Source organism: Carex rostrata, chromosome 13 (assembly GCF_964058835.1).
Source record: "Carex rostrata chromosome 13, lpCarRost1.2, whole genome shotgun sequence".
Lineage (NCBI taxonomy): Eukaryota > Viridiplantae > Streptophyta > Magnoliopsida > Poales > Cyperaceae > Carex > Carex rostrata.
The window spans coordinates 6,090,546-6,109,329 of NC_135930.1; the positions used below are offsets into that span (position 1 = coordinate 6,090,546).

General features: G+C 32.9%; 2 protein-coding genes across 2 annotated transcripts; both read left to right on the forward strand.

Moving 5' to 3' along the window:
- Nucleotides 1-1,473: 1,473 nt before the first annotated feature.
- On the forward strand, nt 1,474-5,458 carry LOC144563885 (triacylglycerol lipase 2-like). Its single transcript, XM_078313351.1, has 10 exons — nt 1,474-1,716; nt 1,823-1,936; nt 2,429-2,572; nt 2,911-3,018; nt 3,383-3,526; nt 3,657-3,700; nt 3,790-3,866; nt 4,009-4,104; nt 4,453-4,645; nt 5,235-5,458. The coding sequence occupies exons 1-10, from the start codon at nt 1,474-1,476 to the stop codon at nt 5,359-5,361; spliced, it is 1,290 nt and encodes a 429-aa protein (XP_078169477.1). The 3' UTR covers nt 5,362-5,458.
- Nucleotides 5,459-12,052: 6,594 nt separating this feature from the next.
- On the forward strand, nt 12,053-15,655 carry LOC144564618 (B-cell receptor-associated protein 31-like protein). The gene is made up of 2 exons (XM_078314225.1): nt 12,053-12,764; nt 14,824-15,655. Exons 1-2 carry the CDS (start codon nt 12,476-12,478, stop codon nt 15,192-15,194), a joined length of 660 nt encoding a protein of 219 aa, XP_078170351.1. The 5' UTR covers nt 12,053-12,475; the 3' UTR covers nt 15,195-15,655.
- The last annotated feature ends 3,129 nt before the right edge of the window (nt 15,656-18,784 follow it).

Consider the following 18,784-nt stretch of genomic DNA (forward strand, 5'->3'; position numbering starts at 1 on the left):
AAAGCGTGATCATTAATTAACGTGATATTGTTCTTCACTAGTTTAGTTACATCACTTAATTTTTTTTTTATCATCTGATGTGACGAGCATGATCAAATTACAATATGTTTATTGCGTCACGTTATATTTTTATTTTTACTTTTGAAAAAAATAAAAATAAAGTAGAGAATTAGCTTTGTTTCTTCTACGGTCTCAGCCATGCGGCATTCTATGGGGTTGTTACGATAAAATGACAATAAATATGTTTTGTGGTTATTTTATTTTTATTTTAACTTCTTTTCCTCAGGTTAAAAACAACCTGACTTGCTTTAAGATGACATATGTATTTTATTGTTAAAAAAATTACTATAAAAATCAGGGGAAAGTTTTTTTATTTGGTAACTAAACTTTTGAATTCTAATCTACCTCAACTGCATTTGAATTTTAAAATCTCGCATTCAATGAGTTCTAAACTTCCAAAAGTTATTTTTTTCATCTTTTGTTATCTTACTATTTTTTTTAACAAAAAGAAAGTCATTGTCTTAATTAGTTCATAATTTGTAATATTAATAACAATGTGTTTCCATCTATCCAAAAAATAATGAAAGTTTTAAATAATATAAAATTAGAATTTTGAGCATATTTTGTTAACATCTATAACAATTTAGCAATAGTTCTATTTTCGCCTCTAATTTAAAGTGTAAAGAGATTTAGTTGAAGTTTGAAAGAACTTTAGTTAACATGATGGCTACATCTGAAATTCTTATGTGTCTAGACATAAAATTAAGATTTTGAAACCGTATATATTTAGTAAAAGTAGTTGGTGTGATTTGATATGGTAATGAATTAACATTTTAACATGCATGGAAGTTAGAATTTTAAGTCAGATTTTTTTTAATAATTGAGATAATTTTGAACGTTAATTGTGTTACCATATTCTATTGTAAATATTTCGCATACCACACTATAATTTAGTTAATGATTCAACGGATGTGAGTTTGTATGATGGTTGATAACTTGATATCAAAATTCTATAGAAGTTCTATTCAGAATTTCAGATCAGTACTTACAAGGCCGGAGTCAGATTTTTTAGCTATGGGTTTTAAACATTAATGAGAATCGATCATATAAAATTTTATTACTGTAAATAGAGATCAATTTTACAGTATCTATAACATTTTATTCTAAACTATATAGAAAATTTTGGCTAAATACAAAATTTTTGAAAATTAATGAGGTGAATTGACCCCATTATCACTTCTTACTGTATTTGCCTCTTTGTACCTATTTACATGATAAATTATCTCGTGACAACAAACATGAGTTGCATACCTACTTACATGCTACTGTCACAAATTATCCTTTTACAAAATGGAAAATGTCATAAAACAAAATTATCTCATGATGTTCTCTGTTATGCCACCACCTTTAATTTGTTCCTTTTTAAAAGCAAACGCTCATATATATACCCAGTGGTATCAGTTATCAGAAAACATGGCCTGTTTGCTAGCTCCTTCAAACAACATGGTCTCCGTTCATAACCTGGTTTTGACCATGATCTCTACTACTCTTTTCTTCATTGTCACCACCACTTCCCTGGTAACTGCTCATGGCCGGATCCGGCGATTGTCATCCTCGCAAAATAGCAACAACATAATTGAAGTGTCATCGGTAGAGAGGTCTGGGCTTTGTGCATCATTAGTGACCCCTCTAGGATACAAGTGCGAAGAGCATCAGGTGATAGACAATGCTCGGTTCTTCATCATCATCAATTCATCATCATAATTTTTTTCATTATATAGAAAGTTTTTATTATTATTGAACATGATATTTTCATGTAAAGGTTACAACACAAGATGGATATATTTTGAGCTTGCAAAGGATTCCGGAAGGACGGCATGGTGGCAACAGCGGCGAGAAGAAGCAGCCGGTGTTTTTGCAACATGGAGTCCTCATGGTACTTGATTAATTTGTTAGCTTGAATTCAGAATACTAGAGATATATAGTGATTGTTGATGCTTTAGCTTTAATGAGATAAATCAGTGATTTTTCAGATGATATAGTAATTAAAATTAGAAAAGAAAATTACACTTTTTTATAGAGAAAAATAGAGGTCTAATCTTCTAAATTTCAATTAGAACCTGCAATATTAATTTCACACAGACGACATTAAGATGTTAATTAACATAGCAGTTTTGGCTTCATGCAGTGCACCAACTATATAATCAAATCAATGTTGCATCTTGGTTCCTGTGTTGTATGAAATCAAAATTGTTGCCTTAAAATCTTTACCCCTTTGTTCCTAGATAAAGGTTGATTTTAAGGAAAATAAAGGACATTTGTTCAGTGCCTGTCTAAAGTCTCAACAAAGAGAAGTACCATAATCAAATTGCCTTTAACTAATTTAAGCAAGAGAACAATTCTAATTGTTATACTTCATTATTTGTAGGATGGGATAACATGGTTGCTAAATCCTCCTGATCAATCCTTGGCGTTTATTTTGGCGGATAGAGGTTTTGATGTGTGGATCGCCAACTCAAGGGGCACACGATGGAGCAGCCGCCATGTCACGCTTACGACTAATCAGCCGGTTGTAAAAGGGAACGGGGGCGTTTCGATGGACATTAGACCAAATTTGGTCAGATGTTCGATCAGAGCTATTTGATCCATTATAAGATTTGTGCATCTGTTTAGATTTGCATGGCGGATTTTAAAATAAATTGTATGCATGAATCTTAAAGCAGATCAAACAGTTTCGATTGGACATCAAACCAAATTTGATCCGATGCCCATCAAACACCTCCGGTTCTGGTTGTAAAATCATTATTTATTTTGGGAAAACATTGCCAAATTGTGTGTTTTTTTCAATCAAGTCTCATCTTTGTCCAAAAAAATAACTGATTAATTAATTCTATGATTAATTGGAAGGAGTATTGGGCATGGTCATGGGATGAACTAGTGACTCAAGATCTCCCTGCCACTTTTGATTATGTATACCGCCTCACTGGTCAAAATTTGCATTATGTTGGCCATTCCATGGTAAGGCCCAATTAAAAAATACTTTCACATTTTAACAAACTTCTCTGCTTTTTCATGACATTTTTTACTCCACTGTACAAATGATCAGATTTGAAACCGTAAATAAATAAATGAAAAAGCAAATTACCCACTATAACCAAGAAAAATTACCCTCTTTATTAATCAATTAAAACTTGTCTAAATTGCCCTGATTTTGTACCATTTCTCTGTCTAATTAATATTTGGAAAATTGTTAATATGATAATGTTTTTAAAAAAATGGGATCTCGTGCACGGCTACCAGTTTCATGATTGTTATTCAATTATTCACTTATTTAATTTCTTATTCAACTCATTATTTTTAAACCTTTTATCAAATGCTTTAGGGGACGCTGGTAGCATTAGCATCTTTCTCAGAAGGGAGATTGGTAGATAAGATAAAATCAGTGGCTCTTCTAAGCCCAGTAGCCTATTTGGCTCATATGAGCACCCCTATTGGCATCATTTGTGCAAAAGCCTTTGTTGGAGAGGTAATTTCATGCCATAATACTAATATTAATATTAATGTTAATATTTACTTTTATCTGTGTGCTTTACATAAGGTATATATATTAATTTGAACCTGTATTGATCTATATTTCCTTTTTGTAATTTAAGTAGGTCGTTACGGAGTGGTTTCGTGTGGCTCAGTTTAACCCGAAAGCGTATGTGATTTAAGTTTGAAAAAATGCATTGCAGTAAAAAAATTTCAAAGCATTTTGTTGTTCCACTTTTGCTGTTCTTTTCTGTACAGGGAGATTGTAACAAACTTTTTGAAAGCATTCTGTCATGAACCACTGAATTGCTATGACCTTATGCAATCTTACACAGGTACATTGCTGGAATTTCACATACTTTGTTTAATTTTGAAGTTTTGGACAAGCTTATTTAATTTCTCCGTACAATATGAGCTACATATGTTAACTATTTCAGAACTTGTTAAAAGTAGATCTGAAAATTTTGCAATTGCTAGGTGAAAATTGCTGCCTCAATGCATCCACTATAGAGGTCTTCTTGAAGTATGAACCCCAGCCCACTTCTACCAGAACTTTGGTTCATTTGGCTCAAAGTAAGCTCTCATGTGCTCCACCTAGCTTTAAAACATTATTTTTATAAAAAGACAAAAAATATGGAAGTAACACTTTTTTCTTTTCTTTTTTCAATTTGAGACAAAACAAAAGAGCAACAATATATTACAAGACTGGTATCAACCATCTGGTACTCAACAAAAACCTAAACTAAGCTAAAAAACATTACATTTTTTTAGTAATTATACAGCTAACAGATAACAAGAACATCCAAAAAATAAAAGCAGTTTGTAATGCACATACATTTTGAGGCAAAAAGTACCACACTATGTTACATAATTACATAAAAAGTTTGTCATCATAATCTCTTATCTGAAACTGGATAACAGCATTTAGGGATGGTGTGTTAGCAAAATACAACTTCACGAGCGAGGAAGAGAACATGAAGCGGTACGGTCATGCCACACCACCAGTATACCAGCTCTCTAATATACCGAGGAGTCTGCCGTTGTTCGTAAGCTATGGCGGGCAAGACTCGTTAGCTGACTCAGCTGATGTCACTCGTCTCCTAGATGATCTCAAGTAAGATTGTTGGGAAGATCTAATAAGAGTGAGGCTATGGTACTCTGCATAGCGCACTTTGATCCATACTATGGATGCATATTTATACTTTTAAAGTCCAAACAGTCGATCCGAATTGCTCAACATGATCTCCATATGCAAATGTGTTTGGATGCCAAATTTTACATTTTTGAAAATTTTTTACTATTTTTTTAAATTGGTACAAAATCACTTGATCTTATAATTATGGACTATCCAAAAGTAGTGAATTCTTACCTATATAAAAAAATTAAAAAAATTCTAAAAAATGTAAAATTTGACCTTCAAGTACATTTTCATATGGAGATCATAATGAGCGGTTCGGATCAGCTTTTTGGATTTCAAAAATAAAGATATAGATCCATAGTACGGATCAAAGTGTGTTGTGCATAATACCATAGCCTCACTCATCTAATAATTAATTAATCGGATGATTATTTCTGACATTTAATCCTGCTTCGGGTCTCAGAACTCGATCGATTGCCCGTGTACTTTTGATGATTTGTGTACACATATATATCCTGATTTACATGAGTTGCCCTGAAATTAAGAGAGTATTGATTACTTTCAGGTTGCATGACCGTAACAAGTTGACAGTGCACTTTGTGAAGGATTATGCTCATGCCGATTTTGTCATGGGGGTCTCAGCAAAGCAGTTGGTTTATGAGTCGGTGATTGCATTCTTCGATCGGAACTAGAGGTTGCTCTGATAGATCATCGATGCAAATCACTTGAGAAAAAACAGCAATGCTATGTTGTGTGTATAATGAGGATGTGGCAACATATATAGAAAAGCAGGAACTGGTATGTATATAGTCTCAGTTATAAACAATCTATGGTGTACGTACTAATGGGATCTTTATTAGCAATCTAAAAAGTTAAAAAATAAATGTCGAAGTTAATAGAATCCTTACTTTTTTTTTAAAAGAAAAAGACAATCTATCAGTGCAGAGACAGTGCATTCATATACTCTTTTCTCTATTAATAACTTAAGATTAGCAAAAATAACAAATAAACCCAATTTCCTCAATAATTAAACCCGCATTTTAATCATAAATCAGACAAGAACAGTAAAGAAAAGATAAACTGGAGTTGGTGGTTCCAATAAATTGTCACTTTATTTCCTAAGCCGAATCGTTACAACTATTGCCTTTGCGATCCTATAAGGAAAAAAATAATAAAATCTATTATCTAGATTACTCAAATGAACTGCTGATTGCCGGACGTAGACATCAGCGTATTTTCCCGGTCAGGAATTTAAGTGAGGGGCCCAGTCGCAGCTCAAGGAATTTAAATGAAACGCTGCCAAGTTTCTCTGACCCGCTTGACCGCTCCTTCCTTCTCTCCCTGAGGTCGTGACACCGAATTTAGTCCGATGCTTACGGAAATAAAAAGATTTTTTTCACAGAGATTCACGCATAAAAAATTTTGAACGGTTATGATCGGAACAATAGCAGATTTATTTCCGATGCGTATTGAATATCCGGAACCGAATCCTTTGCTTCCGGGGGGGCGGGAATTTCCTGCCTCCAGAGTCACTGCGTGTGAGTCTGATGTGGACCCTCAGTTCAAAAATTAAAAGTGATATTTTTAACAGTGACCAGCCCCACACACAGTGACTGTAGGGGCAGAAAATTCCTGCACCCAGGGGGGGCAGAGGATTCGGAGTCTTGAATATCCTGCATTCCCGCTCCCTTCCCAAAAAGTGATAAAACTGAGGATGTGAATTCGTACAGGACAGGCATGAAGCGCCTTTACAATCGAATTTTTTTATAATCCATAATTCAAAGAAAAAATTTACCATAATTGATTTCGTCTTTACAAAAACTATAAGAACAAAACTACCATTTCAGTTCAAATATTATTTTTTTCCGGACTGAAATGATAATTCGATATGAGGTGCTTCCACATGTTTTCAATCCAAAGAATACATAAAATTCAAAAACTATCTGGACCGAAATAGCATTTTGGCTCCACTGCATTAAAGTTATTTTTTACCCGAGAGCCAGCAATCTTTCTCTTCTCTTCTCTCTTTTGTCCTTTCTTCCTCATCTTTTCTTTCCACCAGAACAAACTTCATTTTTTTTCAACTCTCAAAACTCATTTATTTTTTATTCTAATTACATAAATTTATATTTTTTTAGGAGAACAAGGAAAAAAAAAGTTCAGACCGAGTTCGGACCGAAATGACAGTTCGATCCTTATGATTTTATAAAAAAAATAATAATAATCATGTTGTTTTTATTGATTTCTTTTTTTTTAGTTATGGTTTATGAAACAAAATCTTTACAATCCTTTTCGCTGTTGCAGACGTGGCAGCATCAGGGCCGCACTTGCCCTTCCGAAACATTTTGTCCTATCTCTGCCGTTCACCCTGCACATAGTATTTACCCTTTCTGTCTCATGGAGTCATGGGTGTAGGCTTCAACTCAGGGTAGGGCTGGGTAAAAAAGCTCGAACTCGTAACTCGGCTCATTTGCAGCTCAGCTCATTTACAACTCGAGTTGGCCAACTCGTTTAATAAATGAGCCGAGTTCGAGTTAGCCCCAACTCGCTCATTTATAACTCGAGTTGCAAATTATTGGTCACAATAAATTTCAAAATAATCAAACCCGAATCTCTAGACTGTTATTTGGGCTTCGAGATTCATGCAAAATATGTTTGAACTTGTGTTGTAATACTATCACTGGTTAAACGAGTTATAAACGAGTTGTGAGCCAACTCGAGTTGATAACGAGCTGAGTTTGAACTTGTGTTGTAATACTATCACTGGTTAAATGAGTTATAAACGAGTTGTGAGCCAACTCGAGTTGATAACGAGCCGAGTTCGAGTTGGCTCTACAACTCATTATTACCATCTCAACTCGAGTTGGCTCGCTCGTTTATTAAACGAGCCGAGTTCAAGTTGAGGGTAACTCGCTCAAATTCGGCTCATTTACAGCCCTAACTCAGGGGTACAGTTCTTGAGGCCCAGCAAGCCAGCACACAATTCTGGCTACATGGGCTTTACATTTGCATTCTCTCGTTTCCTTGCTTGCTGGGAGACTCGTACTTATAATGTTGGATTTCAAACTTAAAACTTCATTTTATTTTATTTTATCAACTAAAGTCTTGTATAATAATTCCCTCGTACATAAATGAGGAGAGATTCAATTACACTTTTTTTTGGTGACACCAGATTATACCTTACATTTTTAAAATCCAAACAGTTGATCCAAACCGTTCAATATGATGGGTATATTAAAATGTGCTTGCATATCAAATTTTACATTTTTTTTTTAATTTTTTTACTATTTATTAAGATGGGTACAAAAATTCAATGGTATGAATATAGCAATTTTGTTAAATAATTAATAAATAGTAAAAAAAATAAAAAGATGTAAAATTTGATCTGCAAGCACATTTTAATATATCCATTATGTTGAACGGTTTGGATCTACTATTTGAACTTTAAAAACTTTGTAAATGGAGAGTGTAATTCGGTGTCACCAAAAAAGATGTAATTGGATCCTCTCTACATAAATTATTTTACTGGATCTTTTAAAGGGAACGACTAACAGTACCCCCATTCAGTCTCTCGTGCTAAAAGACAAAAAAAAGTACAACGGGAGACCACTAACTGACGCACACATGGTAACTACCGCCAATGAGCAAGGTTAATGCGATTTTATTCATCGTCAGTATTCATACCTACGAATTTATAGTATTTATACTTATTATCTATAATATTCGTCATATGTAAACACAAACTGGAGGAGACTATTAATCTTGGGGACCAGTGATGACCAGGGGGACCGCTGACGACGTTTGACAGCCTGAATTGGGGACCACAACCGTATGAAAGCGACATTTGCCAAGATTGGAGACCACTATAGCGAATCACAAATATCAGTGAATGAAGTATTCATCTCTAACTAATAAAATATTCACACTTGACACTAACAATATTCACATTTAACATTAACAAATATTCACACCTTCCCAGATTGGGGACCAGGAAGTATTCACACGTGACACTAACAATATTCATACTGAAGATTACGAAGTATTCAAACATGTACGAAATAATTTATACAATTCAAAATCAGACAGCTCTTCCAAGACACCTCTTCAATTCACTTTAAAAGTCTTTTTTTTATAATAAATATATTGTGTTCATATCTAACTAATGAAGTATTCATATCTAATTAATGAAGTATTTATATCTAACTAATGAAGTATTTATAACTAATTAATGTAAATATGAAGTATTCATATCTAACAACATGAAGTATGCATATCTAACTAATGAAGTAGTCATATGTTGTACTCTGACAACCTTTGCTGGGCTAGCATGGACCCCCTTCGACGGTGCACCATGCTCTCCCCGTCGGATCTCATTGGAGACGAGGTAAGATTATGCCAGATGGCATGGGATCTCGACAGTGCACCACGTGAAGGCCGTGAAAACCGAGAAGAGGCAGAGGCCGTGAAGAGGCGGAGGAGAGGCGGAGAAGGCCGTGAAGAGGCAGAGGCCGTGAAGAGCGCGAATATGATTTTGTTTTTTTGTTGATCGGGAGAGAGAAGGGTCAAGACAGTTGACTTTGAGATATTAATTAACTACCATAGGTAGTTAATGGTCAGGAAGACTGTTAGGTGACTAGATCCGGAGATGAAATCATTACTCTTAATTGAATATTTTTAGATAAATGAGTAATTTTCAAACTCTTTTCACCAAATTTTTTTTCATTCCAACTAACTTCTAATCATAAAAATCCAATTCATAATCAACTCTATTAAATTCTTTATCAGTGAATTGAATTGAACTCTAGTAAAACTTAGTATCTATCAGGGGTAAAAGAAAGGAACTAAATTATTACCCACTGGTGGGCATGAAAATTATTTCCTGTCTATTGCGTCTATCTGTCTATACTTGCTCTAATTTGAACTGTTATCACAATTAAAATATAAATTGTGTCATCTCAAAATTCAAATACTCTATCTACTGCAATTTTCTATATTTTTTGTTGTAATGAAGAATGTTAATTTCATCATCATTAATATTTAAAATTTAAAATTCTCATCTCATTAATTCGTGTCCGTTTCTTTTTCTCATGATAACGTTCATCAATTAAAGTCAGAAAAATTGAAGAGGTGTCATGACTCATGATTATATTCTCCTCTTTCTGTTTTGATACGCCGAGGAGGGGCTTGATCAACTCGCATCCTCTGCATTAACTCAAAATGAAATCTTTTGAGTTAATGAAACTCAATCATCCGATCCGTTTTAAGTTCGTACGAACTTGATTTGCACTAATATTGAAAAATCACTTATATTATAAGCAAGTGCCGAATTGACTTCGTTTAAAATCAGACCCTCAAATTCATTAACTCAAAAAATTCTCTTTTGAGTTAATGCAGAGGATTCGCACTTGGTCTTGATTGGCTCCCACGAAAAAGTGTTTTTATTTTTTTATTTATTCTTCCTTTTTAATTTTTGTCTCAATTTAATAATCAATAATTTAATTTACAACATCACGATAGAGACGTAATATGAAGTAACATCGCGATCCAGAAAATGTTATTTCAATATTTTCTTTTTATTAATTTTTACTATTCAAGTTTCTAAATTTTTCATCCCAAAACTTCTTTAACCTAATACTATATTATTGTTCTTAAAATCTCTCATGAACTCCACTAGCATCTCCTTCAAAAAGCATTACATGAGCATGCGCTATTGGGACCGTGCTAATTATAAACATTAACCATCTTTCTACTCAAAGGAGCTGCTCATGTGCTAAAAGTTTATCTTCACTTTAAGTAAACTAACAACCTATATATTAACTATATATTCATGTAAAACATTAAATAAGATTATCATGTCATGTTCTGCTGATAACTACTTCTGTTTTGTTGATGAATTCAATGTAACCTATGCTTGAGATAGCTTCTTATCAATCGATGTTGTGAAAGCGTTTACATTTTCATAATAAAATTGTAATATATACTAGTGCTGAATGTTTTAAAAAAATATATACTGTTTTTTTTTCTAAGTTGAGAGGCTAAAATAATTATGACTCACTTATATATAAATATTTAGACAACAAGTATCAATTAATACTAGCGTTATAATGAAGTGACGAAACATACAAAATTGACCTAGCTAGATAATGAAATTTACTTAAAACAATTTTTATGACATCATATTCACATAAATGATTGAATGTTAAACTTCAAAAAACTTCATAAAAATAATTATATTCATCCTTTGTGATCCTCCGGATTTTTTATAGAGAGAAAAATAATCGTTAGAGTGAAAATTTCAAAATGTGAAAAATAGTTATTTAGTTATCACCCAATAACAATATAAAAAACTTAAAAACCACTTTTTAATCTAATGACAAAAACAGTATTTTTTGTAGAGAATTTTCATGAGAAATAAAAAGTTGTATCTATTTTTGAAAAAAAAATTAAGTTATTTAATGATTGTTATTCAAATTTTTTTCTCAAAATAGATACAACTTTTTAGAAATTAAATGTACTAGAAGGATGACAATATTTTTTGTATTACCTAGAAGTGACTTTTGAATCGGGATCAATAACTCAGAATCCAAGCATTTTTATTTTTTTACAATAACACATAATGAAATATATTAATTTTTTTTACAGTAGCGAAAATCCAGCCTGAAAAACATTGATCCGGGTTATTTGTTACAGTCTTTCTAATAAATCAAATTATATTGTATTCCATCTATTTTTAAAGAAATATATTCATCATTTCTAATATTTCAATACAAAAAATAAATAAAAAATTCTGTTTTGTAAAAAAAAAAAGCTTGGAACAGTGAATTTTTTTTTTTCACGGTTTGAAATTAAAATTCTAAGCCGTGAAAAATTTTACGCTTTGAATATTTTTAAAAATATTCCTAAATCATGATTATTATTATTAAAATATTTGGTTAATTGGGTAAAAATAAAAATGTCGGTCGCAGGAGCATATCAATTTTCCTGTGTGTACGAACTCCGAAGTTTGGTTCTTTACCTTGCATTCCGCAGTAGGTTTCTGAAAGTGGGACATAATCTTTACATTCCTAATTAAATAACTTGGTATACAGTTTTCTGTACTTTGATCTGCCACTGGGGATCATTGTAAACACATCCTCACTTATTAAAGAAACATCTGCTGCACTAGCAGAGCAAACTTGGATTATAGTACTAGGTAAATAACAAAATAGGACTACAATCTCCCCGAATTCATAACGTAACAAAATATTTCTGTTTAGATTTCGACTGTCCAATTAGAACAACACGCCCTTAATATTCGAGCTGATTTGATCGGACGGTTCATATCTAAACAGAAATATTCTGTTACCTTAGGTATCATCTCCCATACCACTTAAGTACCACTCCGCACTGTCAACTTTGGGTTCTAGTTCTTTCATACCTCGCCTCCCAATACCCTAATTTCCAAATCAATCTCTTATTATTCCCCCAAATTTCAATGTATTTCTTCAATAGCTCTCCAGATATCTAGTTCTATCATTCTCTCATTTGCTCCTGATTTTTGCTTTACTTCTAACGAAGAGCTCGCAACCTAAATCTCCGGTCTCTGATTTCTTCACTCGTTATAATTTTTTTTTTAGAAATTTGAGAACGGTTTTATCACCTTTAAGCCAGTAATACCAGATTGCTTCTGAGAATCCGATTTTTTTTTTTCTGACATTTAGCACAATTTCCCAAAATTACCGAAACCTAGTAGGGTTTTGATGCTAAGTTTTCTCTAAGGATTAAACTGTAAAACCCAGTACTGATCTTCTATAGGGAGAGAGAAAGATGATTCAGCTACTCTTTCTGGTTCTATTTGCGGAGGCAGCCGTGGCATTCCTACTGGCCATCAAGGTGGGCCCACTCCGTGACCTGACTATGAAGGGGGTAGATGGGATGAAAATGGGTCGGGGACCGGCAACTGTTAAAACCCTGGCTTGCACAATGGCGGTTATACTCGCTTCGAGTGTATATAGCCTCTTGCAAATTCAGCGAAGAGGGGCCCGCCTCGGTGGTAATGTCAGTCCCATGGATCAGGTTCTCTGGCGAACCCACCTTCTAGAATCTTCCCTCATAGGTACTAGACTGTCTGCTTTCAATGTAATTTCCAATTGCTGGCAGGGTATTTGCAAAATTATGAAGCATTGTACAATACTTGCGAAAAAAAAATTGCATTTCGCTGTTTTTTGACACAACGAACAGCAGACACTTCTTGTATTGCAAATGACAGTTAATTGTTATAATGAAAGCTAAGTTGATAGAAAAAGGACTAAATGCACCTATTTTTTTTTTAATCATCACTGTAACTCTGGAAAATTAATTTCTAATGAGAATTTAATATGTACTAACTTATAACCTAGCACAGTACCCTTTTCATTTATTGAAATTTGTTGAACAAAACTAACCGTGTTGGATTCTGACACCCTGTTTGGATGGAGAGTAGAGGAAGGAAGGAGAGGTGAAGAATAAAAGGGAATGAAATGGAATCGAAAGGAAGATTAACATTTTTATCCACTTCGTGTTTGGATGATTAATGAGGGAAAATAAATTTAACTTTCATTTTTGTCTTATTTCTTGTTTGGTGGATTAAAATTTAGAAGGTTAATGAGAAATTTGGTGGCTGTTGTAGGATTGTGACAAAAAACTTGTATGAGAATTATATAGGTAAGATATAGGGTTGAGCATTTGTGTTATTTTTTCTAAAAATATTTGCAACAAAATTTTTTTCCATCCGTTACACCTCAAATCGGGAGGAAAACCGATTCTATTGATTACAATGATACAAGGTTAAACCTTTACCCTTCACCTTCGACATAATTTTGTCAACCAAATACGATTTGACGAAAAGTTTTCTCTTCTTTCCATTCCCTCCCTTCCTCTACTCTCCATCCAAACAAGGTGTAGTGGAAAAGAGGCTCTTTGATGCAGAAATATCAATACCTTTTTTCCATCACATAAGGCGGCAAATTATTTGCATTTAACTGAAATAAGCTGGATAGGTATGCAAATATAAGAATTTATCTAGTGTGATTTGTAGGTTTCAGAATATGTAGTTGCTGGTTCTCGATTTTAGTACCACAATTTGTAGCTTTCTATTGTGTCACAATAGCTTGCTATTGGTTCACATTTTTAATCAAAGATTTCATACTATAGCTTGCTATTGATTCTGGATTTGTTAGCAGTAAATGGCTTGAACTTAGCTTAAATGGCTGCCTTCAACCATTAGTGGACTTCATACTTGTCAGTTTTACATGGAATTCGATTAACTGTATTTTGTAAAAGGGGAATTAGTTGTCTAACTTTATCTCTTTATATGTCCTTCCAGTAAGTGACTATTTCAAGAGTAGCTAAATTTTATGTTTAGATTTTCTTCGTCATTATACTTGAGATGTATTAATTTTATAATTACTACTCCATAGTCCGGGAAGTCTAGATCTTGGGGCTCGGTATAAGGAGTAGGTGAAATTTATTTAGAATACTCGATTCATTCAAAAATTGGTTTTGTTCAATGGATCCCAACTTCTATCAGGATGCTGAAATTTCGGCAGATGCATCAATACCGAAGTCACTTATAGTTATGTAGTACCTGAAGGTATGTAACTGTGTCACGTGTAAGCTATAATTTAGCATCCATTTGGTCTCAATTACACAGTAATTGCTTGCTTAAGCTTCAAGTTAGCCTGAAGTATTTTCAATTCACACTATAATGATATGTCAGATAAACTTCAACTTGTCTATGTGTGGCTTCTTTACAGTTTCTCTCTGTTTTATTTTGTTCTTAAACTGTTTGTGGTTATACCTAACTCCATATACTTTTGAAATGTACATTTACATTATAATTTTGAATTGCAATGACTTAAACAATATACTTTGCCAAGAGCACACTTTTTTATGTTCTTGTGTTTGAAATGTATGCATATTTTTTTTCATAAAGTTTTCATCAATGATATTCTTTTATTTTATCTTCTTGCTTTTTTTTTGGAGTGGGGAAGTGTATTCCTCAGTATAGATTGTCTCTGAATTCATTATTTTTGCATACAATACTTTGCCAAGAGCACACTGCTACATACTTTGACAGTTGCATATTTCTTTCTACTTAAAAAAGCTGGTTAACTTATAATTTAATCTTCATACAGGGTACACGCTCTTCCTTGCAATCCTCATAGACCGGCTTCACCACTACCTTAAGAAAGTAATCCTTCTTCGAAAAACTGTGGCCACCTCCCGCGAAGAAACCGAGCGGCTCCAGACAGAGAACCGAACTCTGCGTGAAAGGGAATCGAAAGCTCTGGCTGAGCTCAAAAAAATCCAGAAGGAGCTCGGCACTTTCAATGAGAAATTACAAAAAGTAAAGAACGAGTCTCTCGAGCACGAGAGAAAGGCTGTGACAGCCGAGGCACATGTGGCGGCCTTACAAAAACAGAGTGAGGAGTTACTGTTGGAATATGATAGGTTGCTGGAGGATAATCAAATGCTTCAGGCTCAAGTTCTTTCCTACAGGGAATAGAGCTTTGGAATAATATCATGTATGCCCTTACAAAACATAAAAATATCATGCGTGCTTATGAAAAGTTAGAGAATCTCAAATGCACCTATAAAGCATGGTAAATGTCACATATACTCACCTCACCTCCTATTTGCTTGTTTTCCTAGTTCTTCTCTGTGGAGAAATTGTGTGGAAGGGTATTTGGGTATCTTTAAGTAAATAGGAAAGCGGGGGTACAGAGCAAATTATCATGCTTCATGGGGTTGAATTTGATGTTTCCAATGTTTTGTATGAGTATACATGATATACTAGTTTTGCAAGGCTGTCTGTGAATTGTGAAACATTAAATTTCCCCCCTCTTTGCTTTGCACCTTGCATTTCTGTGATATTTTGAAAATCAGCACATAAATATTTCAGAACAAGTGATCTTTTTGAAGTAGTGTCAATGTGAGGTATTGGTACATTTCATGAAAATCTGAGTTTGGAAATGAATTTGCTTGGTGAACTTTCTGGTCTGTGTGAAGTACTACGGCCTATGGGTATAAATATAGGGGCCTACCAAACCTCTAATGCTCCGGTTGATCCAGTAACCTTGAACCCAACTTCTATCATATGTTTAGCAACAAATTTCTTGTTTGGTGTTGAGGGATTTGTGCACGACCAACTTTATAGATATGTTTTTAATAATTTTAGGTTGGTAGTTGTATCCAATTTGGTGCAATATGACAATTATTTGCATCGATTAAGTGGAGATAGAAGTGACTGTTAATTTGCCGAAAAAAGAAGCGACTAGTAATTTTTTTAAATTACTTGATGCATTACCGGTCGGTTTTCTAATTGCATTGAATTTGATACAGTTTATCTAATTCATTGAAATCGTAGCTTTATTTTTTTTTTTTTTGTAATCGCTTTTGTTGGTTTGATAGGTCTGTTCAATACAATTTAAACCTACTTTATTCTGTGAAACAAGTAGGCTACTTTACAAATTTATCTTAATTATTTTGACACTATCTCAAACTAAATTTAAAAAATTTAATAAAAAGAACTTATTTTAGGCATATTGTGAATTTATAGACTGATCATGTAGCAAAATTTAGGTAATTTGGATGTCATTTGACATTTGATAAAAAACCGTGAAATATGGATCAGTTTAACAATAAATTTGTATTAAATTTCATCATTGTATTTTTAATGTTGGATTCTAAAATTATAATTTATTATTTACGAAGTTAATGTTATTAATAGATTCGCACTCTTCCATTTTTTTTTCCTTAACCATAGCGTTGTAAAGGCATATCTAAATGCGTGGTTTCTTTTATTTTTAATTTTTTATAAAAGACCTGATTTGGTTGTCGATAGCGGATTAAGATAATCAGTCTTAAATAGGAAAAAGAAAAGAAAATAAAAAAATAGTTCAATAGTTGTTAATTTGAGAGCAGTTTGTTTTCCAACTTTGAATGATTATTACGAGACAATGAAAGAAATGCCACAAACAAAAAAAATTAATAAGAAAACAAGCGCACAACACTTGTGAACTAAGATTGACAATGCTGTAGCAAGTTTAAACTAACATCTCTTTTGAGAGTAAGCCGCGTCTTAAAATAGAATTTTTTTTATAAACCATAATTAATTAAATTAATTTTAGCAAAGTAGTATGATTATTATTTTATAAAAACCATAAGGACCGAATTCCCAATTCAGTTTCCAAATTTTACTTTTTGGAGATACCGAATTGGAAATTCCTTAAAATACATGTTATTTATTTGGTGGCTCTTTTATGCTTTCAATCATCACAAATTTAAATCATTCAATGTTCATATTAGTGATAAATATCTATACACAACTGGAAATTTTGGAATTTTGGAGATAGGGCGTTTATTCTTACATATTTGACAAAATATGTTTATATCAATTGAGCTTTTAGGAAGTGTAATTAAACTTGTTAAACCATTTTATGGAGCCTCTAGCTTTAAAATTCTCTAATTAAAAACACATTGTATTTTAATGACGTTCAAAAAATGTTTAAACCGACCAAACCGTGAACTGATATTTCATACCCCATGTGCATATAAAAATGTTTATTAGCTTATGAAAAATATGCATTCCTAAAACAAACCGTCTTAATTACCTCATGACCCTCTAATAAAATCTCACAACAGTATGATTTGGTAAGTTACAAGTAGCACCTCGAATGAAGATTTTTGCTTGGTTAATAGTTCAGTTCTGAATAGAGTTCTCACAATCTCACAGCAGTGGAAACAAATTGTCTGTTATTCCAATGGTAGCCGTCCAACTTTGTTGAAATTCACATATGAAAAAAGTGTTTTTGTCAAGATTTATGTATGAAAAAAATCTGAACGGCTGCCATTAGAATAACAGGCTCTCGTTATTCCAATGGAATAACAACCGTTTTTTTCCACAACAGTAGGATTTGGAAGCTAATGGTCCTGAATAGAGTTCTTTCAACATTTATGTGACTTGCATTATTTTGTTAATTATTTGAAAATAACAAATGAATTTTATGCTACAAAATTCTCTAAAACACGAAACATCATTTACATTATGTCATAAAATTCTCTAAAACTAAAAACATCCTCTGTGTTGGTTGACATCATTTGCTACTGTTCATCCTGTTCAATAACAAAACAAACATAAAATAATACAATCCATATACAACATAAATTAATACAACACAAAATAATACAATACCATAAAGTTCATAAAATAAAACAGCATAAAATTCAACTATTAAAAACCAATTCAAAAATAAAATTATACAAGCCAGTAGAGTTTATAAAATACTACGATACAATAGAATCCATATTAAGTCTTACGAGTTGAGAAACTTGCTCTCTTCTTATCCTCAGCCTGGCAGACGCAAGCAGGACACTCTCACTTAGTGAGACAAGCGTCATTCACCGAATCTCCATATAGGTCAATGCAATTGAGGTCAACAACTATACCACATTTAAAACAAAAGAACATATCCACCATATCTCTTTTCACCTTACATAAGCAACAATGTCCCCGTCCAGTTGGTTCATGTCTTCCCAGCCATCTATGCACATTTCTCTAATTTACGGATCAACTGTGCTAAAGAATTCTTCGGGATCTCTGGGTGAAAACATATTTTGCAAATTCCTCCTCGCGAGGGCTTCACCCGTCCAAAAATTATTAACAAGTGTTATTTTTTCCTCATGTTCATTTTTACTTCTTCATCGAATTTTTTCGACTTTGGGTGTCATTGTAACTAGGGTTTCAAATGACAGTGATGGATTAGACAATTTCGACTTTGGTATTGATTCTAAATTTTTCTTAACAATTTATAAAAATTAATAACAACTCATAAAAATTAATAAAAATTGTTAATAATTTCTCTTTTTCCTTCACGTGACATGGTAAGAATTAGGGTTTCAAATAACAATGATGGATTAGACATATTGTATTAATTGTAAACAATTCATAAAAAATAATAACAATTGGTCTGAAGCATTTTGTAACACTTTCTAACAATTTCTAACAATTACTAACAATTAAGAAGAAAACAATTAGTTAAAAATAAATAAATAAATTATCTGAAAATCATCTCAGAAGTCATCCTTTTTCGTTTC

Excerpts from the sequence above, each read along its gene's own strand:
- LOC144564618 (XM_078314225.1), top strand. The coding sequence starts at position 12,476 with ATGATTCAGCTACTCTTTCTGGTTCTATTTGCGGAGGCAGCCGTGGCA. Across the intron at positions 12,765-14,823 it reads TCTAGAATCTTCCCTCATAG|GGTACACGCTCTTCCTTGCA; the intron begins GTACTAGACTGT and ends ATCTTCATACAG.
- LOC144563885 (XM_078313351.1), top strand. The coding sequence starts at position 1,474 with ATGGCCTGTTTGCTAGCTCCTTCAAACAACATGGTCTCCGTTCATAAC. Across the intron at positions 1,937-2,428 it reads TGCAACATGGAGTCCTCATG|GATGGGATAACATGGTTGCT; the intron begins GTACTTGATTAA and ends CATTATTTGTAG. Across the intron at positions 3,019-3,382 it reads ATTATGTTGGCCATTCCATG|GGGACGCTGGTAGCATTAGC; the intron begins GTAAGGCCCAAT and ends CAAATGCTTTAG.